The 16,029-nt window shown below is 42.4% G+C and overlaps 1 protein-coding gene across 2 annotated transcripts in view; it reads right to left on the bottom strand.

Annotated features, from left to right (window-relative positions):
• The window catches only part of zmat4a (zinc finger, matrin-type 4a), a 140,676-nt gene that overhangs the window by 15,079 nt on the left and 109,568 nt on the right, over positions 1 to 16,029 (bottom strand). For both annotated transcript variants that reach the window (XM_029716573.1, XM_029716574.1), the window contains one exon: positions 10,246 to 10,342. In XM_029716573.1, the coding sequence (XP_029572433.1) occupies positions 10,246 to 10,342 (97 nt within the window). The remainder of the gene's footprint in view (positions 1 to 10,245; positions 10,343 to 16,029) is intronic.

The raw sequence follows: 16,029 nt of genomic DNA, 5'->3' as shown, positions 1-16,029 counted from the left end.
ACCAGGCTGTCAGCAGGTTATTTCTGTCTCAGCAGACAGGACCAGACTAAAAGCCTATTTCTTATGCCATCACAAGGAAGGACAGATTATGTGAAGAAGCTAGTTCTATGCTTCCCATATGACACCCAATTCTTTATGTAGTGCAATACGTTTGACTAGGGCCCATGGGGATCTGGTAACAAGTAGTGCACTGACAACCTGGTACAGTGCTGCTGCTTGGCTCAAATGAAGCGCAGGACAACTGGGGAAATACTTGGACAGAGAAAAGAGAAACATGTCAGACAGCCAAATTGAGTTAGTGAATCAAAGGAAGACCTCAATTTGTGGCATACTTTCCGCTTTGGATGCCAGCAGGGGCTGTTGTACTGTTGTAGCAGGCTTGTTAGTCTAGTATCGATCACACATCTCATTAGTAAGCACACCGTGAATAGGTCATGGCTTCAGTCAAAATTGAATATCCTCACTGAAGTTCTTGGACTCGGTTCAAGTTAGCTACACAGAGTTCAGACATCTTTGCTCGCTGGTATCAATTTGTGATGAGCGGGGAGATCAATATGACCCCCTACGTAACCGAACCTTACCCAATCTGACCTGACCCGACTTCATGCAATTCACTAGGGATTGCCGGGAACCTCACGATACAATATTATCACGATACATTCAGTAGGTGCCAATACGATATCTATTGTGAGTCTCACGATTGTATATGTATTGCGATTCGATGTTCCAAAAGTATTGCTCACCACATATCTGCTACAGAGGGACAAGAGAGCCATAACAAAACAAGTTTTGATCAGTCATGGAAATAAAAGTGCTGAAAACAAATTTAAAAAGATGACGGAGAACAAGCCATAAAGGAAAAGTCCTGGCGATTTGGTGCATGTACAGAAAACTAGTGCAAAAAGAATATTGTCAAAACAATATGATAGAATATATCGTCACAAATAATATCCCGATATGTAACTGTATAGATTTTTTTCAGCCTCACTACAATTCACAGTGCATCACTTTTTCTAGTGTCAACCTAGCTAAATGGAAATGGTATTTAGATAAATGACTGAAAACCGGTTCACTGTACTCCCTTCTCTGTAAAGTCATACCATCAAAGCACAATAAAGTAACTATACCATCAAAATCATAAAATGCACCACTGCTTTCATATTAACTAGCATCTTATTTTTGGTTGAGCTCTGATGTAGGACACAAGAGACACACAACAATAACATCTCTGCCCTCTGCGCAGAGGGAGAGAGGGAGAGAGAGAGAGAGCAAGAGAATTCCTAAGGAGATATGTCTTTATTCTATCTGGATAAACTGGCATAAAGCAATGACCTAAATACACCCATCACACTGTAGGCAGTGTGAAGCCACCCGGGCTGACTGGAGGGTGTTGAGGTCTGGAGAAAGAGAGAGAGAGAGAGAGAGAGAGAGAGAGAGAGAGAGAGAGAGAGAGAGAGAGAGAGAGAGAGAGGGGAAGTGAGAAAGAGGGAGAGTGGCAGAGAGTGTGTTGAGAGAGAGAAAGAGAGGAAAGAGGTTGCTCTGGGCTGCTGGGGGTGGCTGGTTGGATCTGCCTGTGTGGAAAGCCACTAGCTCCAATGAGGCAGTGTTGTGAAGCATGACTAAAGTGCAGGGCTGTTAAACGGTATGTCACGTCTCCTGATGTCTGCATCCCTGTGGAGTGTGGACACGTGCGGGCAGAGGGGCCAACAGGGGGAATTAATTCCAGGACATGCACCACAGAAAGCTCATCAATTCACACCTACGGGCCAGGCTGCACTGTGCTGGGCCCACAACCAGCCCATCCTCTGACCTACCTAACTACCTATCTACTACTGTTTCAGGACAAAAGCACTGGATGTTGGTTGTGTTTTAGCATGACCTGCTTGAGTTGGGGTGTTTCTCAATATGCATATTACTGTGCTCCACACTCTAAAGCTCCAAGTGCATTCTCAGAGGACGTTCTCTTGAGTATGTTCTTGTGAGGACGAGAAGGTGGAGAACGCATTAAACATTACATTTGAGAAGCACTCCCACTCTCCGACTGTATTACCTCACGCAGCATCTCCCCATTCCCTGAACCTTCTTCCAGCCAAGACAATGGCAACAATAGAGACAAAACAAGATATACACAAAGCAAACATTTTACTTCTAGCTATATGTAAATCGTAATAATGTAGCTAACAGGCAGAAAATGACCTAAAACCAATGTTATCCAAGGTAGATGTCAATTCTTCGTGGGTAGCTAGCTAACAATTTGTTGTGGCTATCTGGCTAGCTAACAGTAGTTAAAAAAAAGAAGAAAAGAATACCTAGTCAGTTGTACAACTGAATGCATCTTCAGCATTTAACCCAACCCCTCTGAATCAGAGAGGTGTGGGGGGCTGCCATAATCAACATCCACATTTCAGGCACCCAGGGAACAGATTTTTTTTTACCTTGTCAGCTCGGGAATTCGATCCAGCAACCTTTTGGTTACTGGCCCAACGCTCTAGCCACTAGGCTACCTGCCGCCCTAGCTAGCCAGTTAGCTCTATTGACTTACTATGGGCTTGCGATCTACGAACACTACAGTGGGTATTGTAGGCAGGTAACATGCCAAAATGTACATATCAAGATAAAATATTGTAGTCGGGCAACATATGAGATGCGAATAGGCAACATTTCATTCTGAAGTCGGAGTGTATTTTCTCTCGCTTCAGCTCAAATAATGGCTGCCATTGATTTCAAGAAAATTTGCGTAATTTCTTACGTGGTGGCAATATATTTCTTTGCATACTTTTCATTGAAGCGTGTATCATTGTTCAAAATATGTACAAACGGAGTACACATTTGAGAAGTGCCCTCCGTACTCCATTTTGCATACTTTGATTTGGACAAATACTCTGACCCTCCCATGCTCCAATTTGCGTGCTCGGAGCACGGTAGTATGCATTTTGAGAAACACCCTTGGTGTTAGTTGTGTGTGTTGGTTGTGTATAATCACCAGTTGTTTGAGTTAGATAGGTGTGTGTGTGTGTGTGTGTGTGTGTGTGTGTGTGTGTGTGTGTGTGTGTGTGTGTGTGTGTGTGTGTGTGTGTGTGTGTGTGTGTGTGTGTGTGGTGTATTTTAGTTGTGTATTAGTGGTAGATGTTTGACTTAGATGGTTGTTTCTTTGTTTGTGTGTGTGTGTGTGTGTGTGTGCATTTTAGTTGTGCATTTGATCTCTCTGATGATCACAGCCTGATTGAGCTAGCCTGGGCTCTGGGTGTTTGTTTGTGTCTACAGTACAGCAAGCGCTTGTTGAATCTGGGTGCCACTCCTGCAGGCACCGCGGCATTGGCCACCAATTAGCAGCAGCAATATGAAAGAAGTGAAAAAATGGCTCAATTAGAATCGTTTTTCCTACTCAAAAACTAATTGCTTTCAATAAGTCTGAACTTAACTGGAAAAAGATCCAAAGATGCCCGAAGCCAGCAGAGGGACTCCCCCTCTATCTAATATTTTGCTTACTCAGTCTTCAAAATCTCTCACATCATCTATAGCTGCATACATTCTATCTATTCTAGCTATGGCTGATGCAGAATGTAAAAAGCCTCCTTGAAAGTTCCAATTGATTTTCAGTGGCATAGTATGTATTCCTAAACCAAACCTCCTTTACAGTACCAGTCAAAAGTTTGGACACACCTACTCATTCAAGGGTTTTTCCTTAGTTTTACTATTTTCTACATTGTAGAATAATAGTGAAGACATCAAAATGTTGAAATAACACATATGGAATCACGTAGTAAGCAAAAAAGTGTTAAACAAATCAAACCACCCTTTGCCTTGATGACAGCTTTGCACACTCTTGGCATTCTCTCAACCAGCTTCACCTGGAATGCTTTTCCAACATTCTTGAAGGAGTTCCCACATATGCTGAGCATTTGTTGGATACTTTTCCTTCACTTTGTGGTCCAACTCATCCCAAACCATCTCAATTGGGTTGAGGTTGGGTGATTGTGGAGAGCAGGTCATCTGATGCAGCACTCCATCACCCTCCTACTTGGTCAAATAGCCTTACACAGCCTGGAGGTGTGTTGGGTCATTGTCCTGTTGAAAAACAAATGATAGTCCCACTAAGTGCAAATCAGATGGGATGGCGTATCGCTGCAGAATGCTGTGGTAGCCATGCTGGTTGAGTGTGCCTTGAAATCTAAATAAATCACTGACAGTGTCACCAGCAAAGTACCCCCACATCATCACACCTCCTCCTCCATGCTTCACGGTGGGAACCACACATGCGGAGATCAGATATTCACCTACTCTGCATCTCACAAAGACATGGCGGTTGGAACCAAAAATCTCTAATTCGGACTCATCAGACCAAAGGAAGAATGAAGCCGGAAGGGATGGCTGTCATTTTACGGGCTCCTAACCAACTGTGCTATTTTGTTAGTTTTTTAGCGATATTTATTTTGTACATGATGTTGCTGCTACCATCTCTTATGACCAGAAATAACTTCTGGACATCAGAACAGCGATTACTCACCTCGAACTGGACAAAGATTTTTTTCTGTAACGAGTCCGACGTGAAGGATATACTGCTTTCTCGGGAACGGGCCCAAATCCCTGTCATTTGCGTGTAGAAAAGACAGAGAAAAAGGGAGCGGAGGTCGGGCTGCCTTCTGAGAATTCGTTGGCGAGTGAGTAAACCTCCACTACCATACGTTCCATTGGCCAACGTGCAATTATTGGAAAACAAAATGGATGACATACGATCAAGACTATCCGACCAATGGGACAATAAAAACTGAAATATCTTGTGTTTTCATCAGCAAGTGCATCGACGACGACGTACGCCCACAGTGACCCTACGTACATATCCCAACCAGAAGCCATGGATTAGAGGCAACATCAGAATCGAGCTAAAGGCTGGAGCGGCAGTTTTCAATGAGCGGGACACTAATCCGGACACTTATAAGAAATCCCGCTACACCCTCAGACGAACCATCAAACAGGCAAAGTGTTAATACAGGATTAAGATTGAATCCTACTACAACTGCTCTGACGCTCATCGGATGTGGCAGGGCTTGAAAACTATTATGGACTACAGAGGGAAACACAGCCGTGAACTGCCCAGTGACGCGAGCCTACCAGACGAGCTAAATGCCTTTTATGCTCGCTTCGAGGCAAGCAGCACCAAAGCATGCATGAGAGCACCAGCTGTTCCGGACGACTGCATGATAATGCTCTCAGTAGCCGATGTGAGCAAGACCTTTAAACATTCACAAAGCCGTGGGGCCAGACGGATTATCAGGACGTGTCCTCAATGCATGCGCAGACCAACTGGCAAATGTCTTTACTGACATTTTCAACCTCTCCTTGACTGAGTCTGTAATACCTACATGTTTCAAGCAGACCACCATAGTCCATGTGCCAAATGAAGCGAAGGTAACCTGCTTAAATGATTACCGACCCGTAGCACTCACGTCGGTAGCCATGAAGTGCTTTGAAAGGCAGGTCATGGCTCACATCAACAGCATCATTCTGAATACCCTAGACCCACTCCAATTCGCATACCGCCCCAACAGATCCACAGATGACGCAATCTCAATCGCACTCCACACTGCCCTTTCCCACCTGGACAAAAGGAACACCTATGTGAGAATGCTGTTCATTGACAACAGCTCAGATTTCAACACCATAGTGCCCACAAAGCTCATCACTAAATTAAGGACCCTGGGACTAAACACCTCCCTCTGCAACTGGATCCTGGACTTCCTGACGGGCCGCCCCCAGGTGGTAAGGGAAGCCAACAACACGTCTGCCACGCTGATCCTCAACACTGGGGCCCCTCAGAAGTGCGTGCTTAGTCCCCTCCTTTACTACCTGTTCAACCAATACTGAGTAGCCAAACACAACTCCAACACCTTCATTAAATTTGCTGATCACACAACAGTGGTAGGCCTGATCACCGACAATGATGAGACAGCCTATAGGGAGGAGGTCAGAGACCTGGCAGTGTGGTGCCAGGACAACAACCTCTCCCTCAATGTGAGCAAGACAAAGGAGCTGATTGTGGTCTTCAGGAAAAGCAGGCCGAACAGGACCCCATTCTCATCGACGGGGTTGTAGTGGAGCGGGTCAAGAGTTTCAAGTTCCTTTGTGTCCACATCACCAACGAACTATCATGGTGCAAACATACCAAGACAGTCATGAAGAGGGCACGACAACACCTTTTCCCCCTCAGGAGACTGAAAAGATTTTGCATGTGACCCCAGATCCTCAAAAAGTTCTACAGCTGCACCATCGATAGCATCCTGACCGGTTGCATATGGCAACTGTTCTGCATCTGACCGTAAGGTGCTACAGAGGGTAATGCGTAAAGCCCATTACATCACTGGGGCTAAGCATCCTGCCATCCAGGACCTAGAGTGGCAAGAAAAAGTATGTGAACCCTTTGGAATTAACTGGATTTCTGCATAAATTTGTCATAAAAATTGTTCTAATGTTTCATCTTAGTCACAACAATAGACAAACACAGTGTGCTTAAACTAAGAACACACAAATTATTGTATTTTTCTTTTCTATATTGAATACATCATTTAAACATTCACAGTGTAGGTTGGGAAAAGTATGTGAACACCTAGGCTAATGACTTTTCCAAAAGCTAATTGGAGTCAGGAGTCACCAATCAATGAGACGAGATTGGAGATGTTGATTAGAGCTGCCCTGCCCTATAAAAAACACTCACAAAATTGGAGTTTGTTATTCACAAGAAGCATTTCCTGATGTGAACCATGGCTCGAACAAAAGAGATCTTAGAAGACCTAAGATTAAGAATTGTTGACTTGCATAAAGCTGGAAAGGGTTACAAAAGTATCTCTAAAAGCGTTGATGTTGATCAGTCCACAGTAAGACAAATTGTCTATAAATGGAGAAAGTTCAGCACTGTTGCTACTCTCCCTAGGAGTGGCCGTCCTGCAAAGATGACTGAAATAGCACAGTGCAGAATGCTCAATGAGGTTAAGAAGAATCCTAGAGTGTCAGCTAAAGACTTCTGGAACATGCAAACATCTCTGTTGACGAGTCTACGATACGTAAAACACTAAACAAGAATGGTGGTCATGGGAGGACACAACGGAAGAAGCCACTGCTGTCCAAAAAAAACATTGCTGCACGTCTGAAGTTCGCAAAAGAGCACCTGGATGTTCCACCGTTTCTGGCAAAATATTCTGTGGACAGATTACACTAAAGTTGAGTTGTTTGGAAGGAACACACAACACTACGTGTGGAGAAAAAAGGCACAGCACATCAACATCAAAACCTCATCCCAACTGTAAAGTATGGTGGAGGGAGCCTCATGGTTTGGAGCTGCTTTGCTGCTTCAGTGCCTGGACAGATTGCTATCATCGACGGAAAAATGAATTCCCAAGTTTATCAAGACATTTTGCAGGAGAATGTTAGGCGATCTGTCTGCCAATTGAAGCTCAACAGAAGTTGGGTGATGCAACAGGGCAACGACCCAAAACACATAAGTAAATCAACAACAGAATCACTTCAACAGAAGACAATACGCCTTCTGGAGTGGCCCAATCAGAGTCCTAACCTCAACCGGTTTTAAAATTCTGTGGCATGACCTTGAGAGCGGTTCACACCAGATATCCTAAGAATATTGCTGAACTGAAACAGTTTTGTTAAAGATGAAAGGTCCAAAATTCCTCCTGTACGTTGTGCAGGTCTGATCCTCAACTAAAGAAAACGTTTGGTTGAGTTTATTGCTGCCAAAAGAGAGTCAACCAGTTATTAACAAGGTTTCACATACTTTTCCCACTCTACACTGTGAATGTTTACACGGTGTGTCCAATAAAGACATGAAAACGTATAATTGTTTGTGTGTTATTAGTTTAAGCAGACTGTTTGCCTATTTAATGACCAATTTATGCAGAAATCCAGGTTATTCCAAATGGTTCACATACTTTTTCTTGCCACTGTATATACTAGGTGGTGTAAGAGGAAAGCCCAAAGAATTGTCAAAGACTGCAGTCACCCAAGTCATAGACTGTTCTCTGTGCTACTGCGTGGCAAGCGTTACCGGAGCGCCAAGTCTAGGACCAAAAGGCTCCTTAACAGCTTCTACCCCTAAGCCATAAGACTGCTGAACTATTAATGAAATAGCCACCCAGACTATTTACATTGACAACCTTTCTTCAAGTGTGACTGCACTTGAAGAAACGTTAAAAGTTATTGAAATGTTCCACAATGACTGACCTTCATGTCTTAAAGTAATGATGGACAGTAATTTCTCTTTGAGCTGTTCTTGCCATAATATGGTATTTTACCAAATAGGGCTATCTTCTGAATACCACCCCTACCTTGTTACAACACAACTGATTGGCTCAAGCTCATTAACCTCTTGCGTATATCCTACCACTGGGGGCGCCACAGCGCATTTTGGAAAAAATTCGTTCCCATTTTCAACGGCCTACTAATCAAACTCAGAAGCCAGGACATGCATATACTTATTTTATATGGATAGAAAACACCCTAAAGTTTCTAAAACTGTTTGAATGGTGTCTGTGAGTATAACAGAACTCGTATGGCAGTCAAAACCCCGAGACCGATTGAACCAGGAAGTGGGATTCTGAATTGTGGACTCGACTTCACAGCCTTCCCTGTAATTCACAACGTGAAAAAATGATAATTGAGCACTTTCCAGTGCTTCCACTAGATGTCCCCAGTCTTTACAAAGTGTTTTGAGGCTTCTGCTGTCGAAACTCAGTGCAGGAGACGATGTGGCAATTGGTCACAGTAGGAGGGCCATCAGCATTGTGACGTCGGCGGCCGTGTCTGCCCCCACCTTTGGAAACGTTTTGAAACACAATGAAATCGTCCCACTCGAATCTGATTGGCTCTCTTGTTGAAACAGGCCCTGAAGATTAATGTTATACAACGTTTGACATGTTTGAACGAACCTACAGGAGGGAAAAAAGTCATTTTTCGTTAGCCAAGTCCCGCGCCCGTATCAACATTTGGATACAGCCTTCTGACGCGCTAACAACAGCAAGCTAATGGAACATAAAGGATGGACTTTTTCGACCGAAAATACATTTGTCGTGGACCTGGGATTCCTGGAAGTGCTTTCTGATGAAGACAACTAAAGGTGAGGGATTATTGGCAATATTATACAAGATCAGATGTGATGTGCGATTGTTCCAAGATGGCGACGAGCTAGGCTTTCTAGCTCATTTTCTGAGTATCGCATCCCCTTTTATCTCAAAGTGTGATTACCCTGTAAAGTTAATTTAAAATCTGTTATGACGGGTGTTTTCAAGAGATATTCATCTATAAATCTTAGATTGACAATATAAAAAAAAAAAAAACGTTTTCGAATAGTAATTTATAAAATTGTAGCACTGTTTCCCGGGACGCATTTTATGGGAAAATAGTTAGTCAACGTCAGGTGCCGATGTAAAATGCTGTTTTTATATAGAAATATGACCTTTATTGAACAAAAGATTGCATGCTGTGTGTAACATGATGTCCTAGGTGTGTCATCTGATGAAGTTTGTAAAAGGTTAGTGCTGCATTTAGCTGTTTTTTGGTTATATGTGATGCACGTGCTTGGTCGGAAAATTCATATGATGCTACTTTTACCATGTACTCCTCTAACATAATCTAATATTGTGCTTTTCCTGTAAAACCTTTTTGAAATCGGACAACGAGGGTCGATTCAAGAGAGGTGTATCTATAAAACGATATGAGACAGTCCTATATTTGAAAAAAAAAAATATTGAATTTCGTTATGCTAATGTCGCTAGGAGTTTTTCGCTGGAAAATGATCCCGCTAACGGGATGAGAGTCTCAAGTGGTTTTAAGAAGGAAAGAAATTCTACAAATTAACTTTTAACAAGGCACACCTGTTAATTGAAATGCATTCCAGGTGACTACATCATGAAGCTGGTTTAGAGAATGCCAAGCGTGTGCAAAACTGTCATCAAGGCAAAGAGTGGCTACTTTGAAGAATCTCAAATCTCAAATATATTTGGATTTGTTTAACACTTTTTTGGTTAGTACATGATTCATGTGTTGTTTCATAGTTTTGATGTCTTCACTATTATTCTACAATGTAGAAAATAGTAAAAAAAAAAGAAAACCCCTTTAATGAGTAAGCGTGTCCAAACTTTTCACTGGTGCTGCACATTGCTGGCCACTCATCATCAGACAAGGAGAATACACAGTGTGAAATCTTCTGTTTAGCTGCAGTACACAGAGTAGAAAACTCACTTGTTTTGGTGCTTTGAGCCCTGCAGATGTGCATGGTACTGTGCCACAGAGTTGAGTGTGACACTGCAGACTTCACAGGTATAGCTACGTTTCAGACCTGGAATTAAAAACACACAAACACAGATACACTGGATTAATAAACATATATAAACATATTTCTCAAATGCTCTTTTGTTTTTAGCAGGATTAGACAGGTGCCATGTATTAGCTAACTACTTGTTTCATTTGAAATGATTGTACTTTGTAACTATGGAACCATGTTCAGGTACATGTACGTGCCATGTCCCACCACAAATGCTATTAATGATGTATACATTAACTATTCTATCCCACAGGAGACAGTCCTTTAAGGAATCAATAGTTCTATTGAAAAGACCTGGGCCCTCATTTATAAAAGTTGGGTACATGTTAAACTAAATATCTGTGTGCGCCATTTCTGAAAAGACTGCACATGCACACAAATATTGAAATGCATAAACTTGGCGCACGCCATACATAAGCATGTTTCCTGTTAATAAATCACACCTATCGTAAAACTGCACGCGTGAACAATCATTATGACTCCGCCTGAATAATGCCCATTATTCTCCTTTTATGTTGACATTAACACCCTTATTTCCTGTATACTTTGGAAGTGTTGGAAAAGGCCTAGACAGAATCTAAACGAAATAGCAATCACAAACTTGATCAAATGTCTTTGCTAATTATTGTGGACCTTTAAACAGATTGTTGTGAATTCAAACCTAAATATGCTGCAGATTTCCCCAAACCTAAATGCTGCACTGCCCGCGAATTCGGAAACATTGTCCACTCTGGAAAAAAATGTAAAATACAGTAGGCCTGTCCACTGAGTATATAAAACATTAGGAACACCTGCTCTTTCCATGATAGACTCATCAGGTGAATCCAGGTGAAAGCTATGATACAATTAGGAAAGTGTTCCTTATGTTTGTACACTCAGTGTATACTTACAGTGGTAGCCTATGCACATCCATGAAAGAGGTACATTTTCTGTTCAAATGTTAAATTCTTCTCTATGTTATAAGCCTGAACTCCCTTTTGGATGCATAGAGCAAAAACTTGAAATTATATTAGCCTATCTAATAGGCACAATTCAATGAAATTTACGCATGATTGTTGTATAGCTACTTAGGGGAATATGAACTCATCATGGCCAGAAAAGGTGAGGAATTTATACTGCGATGGCTATGATATTTCTAATAGGTTTATGAATTTAATATTGTCTACTTACAGTATTCAGACGTAGCCTACAAACGTCAATGGAAAAGATGAACCATCTGTTCTACCGTTAAACTGCGCTTCGGATCAGATTGCATAGAGCAAAATACTTGAAATAGCCTATCTTACTATTTACTATCTATTGAAGTGTGCCCAATAAAATGGGAGATGGGACGAATGTTAACCTATCCTAATTTGTTGTAGGCCTATTGTTTATTTCGGGAGTATGAAACCATCACAGCCAGAAAAGGTGAGGAATTTATTCTGCAATGATCATGGAAATGAAATAAATAATAAGATATAGAAGCTTATTTTTTTTACTTTTACCCCTTTTTTCGTGATATCCAGTTGGTAGTTACAGTCTTGTCCCATCACTGCATCTCCCCTACGGACTCAGGAGAGGCGATGGTCGATAGCCATGCCTCCTCCAAAACATAACCCTGCCAAGCCACACTGCTCTCTTAACCTGGAAGCCAGCCGCACCAATGTGTCAGAGGAAACAAAGTCCAGCTGGCGACCGAAGTCAGCATGCATGCACCCGGCCCGCCACAAGGAGTCACTAGAGCACAATGAAATCCCGGCAGGCCAAACCCTTTCCCTAACCCGGACAATTGTGCGCTGCCTCATGGGTCTGCCAGTCACGTCCGGCTGTGATACCACCTGGGATTGAACCCGGGTCTGTAGTGATGCCTCAAGCACTGCAATGCAGTGCCTTAGACTGCTGCACCACACGGGAGATGCCTATTTCTATTTTATTTTCGAATGCAAAGATAAAATAGATAGATTTTCACTCTTCTCACTACTGGCAAATGATTGCATCTTGTTATTATATTAAGCTACCAGATATTTTGTTATGAATAAGTGTCATCATATATTCCCCATTTGCACAAGGCTACTAGGCTACTAGCCTTCTTTCAATGCAATACCTCAACCTCTAAAATTTGAGGGAGGATAAGCACTTCTCACTTTATTTACCTCTTTATAAACGGCACTTTTTGTGTGAAAACTGGTGTACGCATGTTTTGGGGCATATTTTGTGCATGCGCAATGTTTATAAATGAGGCCCCTGGTCAGCATGCTTTCACAGTGCTGTCAATAAAAATATTAGAGAGCTCGAAGGGATGATATAAGACTGACTAACAGCAGCTTCTATTTCCTCTATACTATGGGTTCCCAAACCTTTTTCACTCGGGGCCCCCTTCCAGCATTGGGGAACATGTGATATTTGAGTGACTAAAAAATGTCAACAATAACACAATATCTATGGACATAAGAAAAAAAGAAAAAAACGTTAGCTGACAAATAGCTCTCTAAGGTATGCAATGACTAACATGACAAGAGGAACTGATGACGCACTAAATTGCATTCCTTTTGCATTCTACTATTAAAACTTTCAAGAGTAAGTTTAAAGCCGGACTGAGTTCCTTAAAAAGTGTGCCTCACTGTTTGGGAACTACTGCTCTATAGAGCTGCCTGTTGGAGACACTAGGAATGCATCTCAAATGCCACCCTTTTCCTTACATACTGCCCTATGGTCAGAAGCAGTGCACTAAATAGGGAATAGGGTGCCATTGGAGATGCAACCTAGGGTCAGTGCTCGGTGCTTGTCAAGCTACGCCTGATCGACTTCACTAATGACTGTTCCTGGTGTGGGGGAAGTGGAAAGAATCAATTAAAGACATGCCCACACTGAAATGTCACACATTTAGTATTGATCACAATTAAATTACATTGAAATTATAACATCCATTACTGAGGTTTTTGAAGATGGACACACCTTAGCTCTAATTAGACAGAGCTCTGCTTTGAGTGAAATGTAAGCTGTTGATTGTATTTCGTTATTACGTACCATTGCTTTGGGTGTAAAACCCGAGGCTAACTAGCTCACTCCAAGATTCAACTAAGATCTGAACGAGACGATCACTTTATTTCTCGCCCCGTTTGATGTCTTCGGCGACAGTGGATCACCAAATCAGCAACTAACAGAGTGACAAACCATTTCTCTGTGGATCCATCCCAAATGGCATCGTATTCCCTACATAGTTATATAGCACTATAAAGGGAATTGGGTGCCATTTGGGACACATCCTATGTCTGTCTGTCTGATACAGTTGTTCAGCTGGTGCCCTGCTGTGACAGTGTAATGGCTGTCATGTTAAAACTAATGACACAGTGGCATGACAAATAGCCCAATCGCTTGCATCCTCTCTCTAAATTGAGTGAAATGGTTTGGAGGGCAAGAAAGGCCAAGGTAAGGATACATGTCCACACTAATGTCCCATCATTGAATCTAATTATCCAGTCTCTCCTCCGTCCTAAGGTCATATCCCCCACGTTGATGAGCTCTTAGAGAGAGAGAGAGAGAGAGAGAAAGAGAGAGCGAGAGAGAAAGCGAGAGAGAGAGAGAGAGAGAGAGAGAGAGAGAGAGAGAGAGAGAAAAAGAGAGAGAGAGGGAGAGAGAGAGAGAGAGGGGGAGCATGGCTCCCAGATCATCTCAATATGAGGTTATGTCAGACTGAACAAAGGTCAGCAGCAGAAACAAAGTACCCAGATTATTTGTAACATCATCCAGTACTGTACATAGATGACACTGACGTTAAGTGCTTGTTGACTGTTAGCCCTGTCATAGCTAGATAGAAAAAACGCTGTTCTTATCCCATTTTAATGAAGTTCAGACAGACTGAGATGGGAGACAAGAATCTCTCTCTCTTTCTCTTTGTCTTTCGCTCTCTCTCTTTCTCTCTCTCTCTGCAATTTCTCCATCTGTTGTCAGCACCTCAGTAACCATGTGTCAGAGCAAAGACTGCCTTGCCTAAATTTAAATTTTGCAAGAGAGAGAGAGAGACAGAGAGAGAGGCTCCCCTGACACTCTCATGATTCTGACATTAAAGCGCTGTAGTGAGCGGCAGGCCTGTCGCTTGGGCTCGGCACCGCGCGGCCTTTTGACAGGCCACATCTCAAACGCTTTTTGAAAAGGTGAAAGAATGTGCTGCAGCCCCAGGATCCATCAAGGCAATACAACCTGCAGCACCTCCCGTGGCGCCCCCGCCCTGCATGGGCAATGGAGCACCAATCTACCGCTGCTGGAGCGCTGTGCCTCTGCTGCTGCTGCTGCATTCACTCTCATCACTCTCATCCTTCCTGCATTCAGGGGCCTCTGCTCTTTGGTGAGTCATGAGAGAGCCATTTATTTCTGTTAAACTTGAAATTGACATTCCTAAAATGACAATAGAGTAACAGGTAGAAGAGCCAATTGAAAATGTTGCGCTATCTTCATCTAAATCTCACACATAGATCTTGGTTTCAACATCTAGGACACCTATGGAAGAGGATTCGTCCAGAGCCAACTAGGGATACAGTCCGATAACTACATGTCAGACACCTAGAAGATGTCACCATATCCATACAGTATACTGTATCACAGTTAGTTTACAGTAAATTCAATTCAGTGCCGGGATCACATCTGCCATGTTGTCCGGGTTCATCTCTCCCCTTCCCTAGTGTATTTCTAATGGTAATATCTTATGTAAATGCTCAATTGAGTCACTCTACTTCCTATTCCAGCCACAGCTTACGTTGTCTTAATTGCTAATTGAGAGATATTGTCCCGGCAACCAGAGAGAGTGATTGATCAACAGCATGATCATCTGCGAGGATTGTTTATGAACATAGAAAGGTGGTGAGGGTCCATGCTTCATGCTAAATTAACCACGAGCCATCTGCCCCACTCAGATGGTGCATCTCGTGCTCAGCGACAGCTACAGTACAGCTCTGACTGCAGCAAAGCACCCGAGAGCTGAAACAGCATATGCTTCCTCTGAAATATAAAAAAGGCAAGGGACACCGCTTAGATCACGCCAAATGGCCCAATAGTGCAAAACTACAGTCAGCTTCTTGGCTGTATCATATTTAATGGGTTTATAAAACTGAACTCGTAATGAAAAACATCGCTCACTTTTGTGATCGCGAGAAACCTGAAGAAACCTCAAACTAGTTGGCAAGGATTGTGTTAATGGATAAGGAAATGCTGAGACCAAAATACGCTCTGGGTTATATATACAATTAAAACTGAAAGCCTGCAGCAAAAAAAATGCCTTACCAAACATGTCTTCAACAGGGAAATTCAAAATAATGTGTATAAAGCCTGCCTGTTGCTCAAAAAAAAAAACATCTATCTAATTCACCCATCTTTAAACAATCCAAAGTGTTGAAATAAAATCCTTGTTAAAAGCAATCTTGTTCAGTGAATCATGTGGCAGATAAGATTGCAATCTCTCAAAAAACAGTACACCAAAACGATGAGAAATAAATTGAGCGTAAATGGGTGTCATTGTTATACTGATGGGTTTATGTAATCTCCCAGTCTCCCGGTTGTCTGCATATTGATTTGCCTCTCCTCCTCTGATGAAATATACGATAACTAGAACAAAGAACAGAGCTCCCTTCAACCTGTGCCCTCTTGGAGAGGAGCTTGACCATCTCTGTGTAATTTGCCAGTCTCTGAGCCTGCCATTAAGGCAGTAAATGGTAGTAATATATCTATTT

This window comes from Salmo trutta, chromosome 27 (assembly GCF_901001165.1).
Source record: "Salmo trutta chromosome 27, fSalTru1.1, whole genome shotgun sequence".
Lineage (NCBI taxonomy): Eukaryota > Metazoa > Chordata > Actinopteri > Salmoniformes > Salmonidae > Salmo > Salmo trutta.
This window is presented reverse-complemented; position numbering and strand designations above follow the sequence as displayed.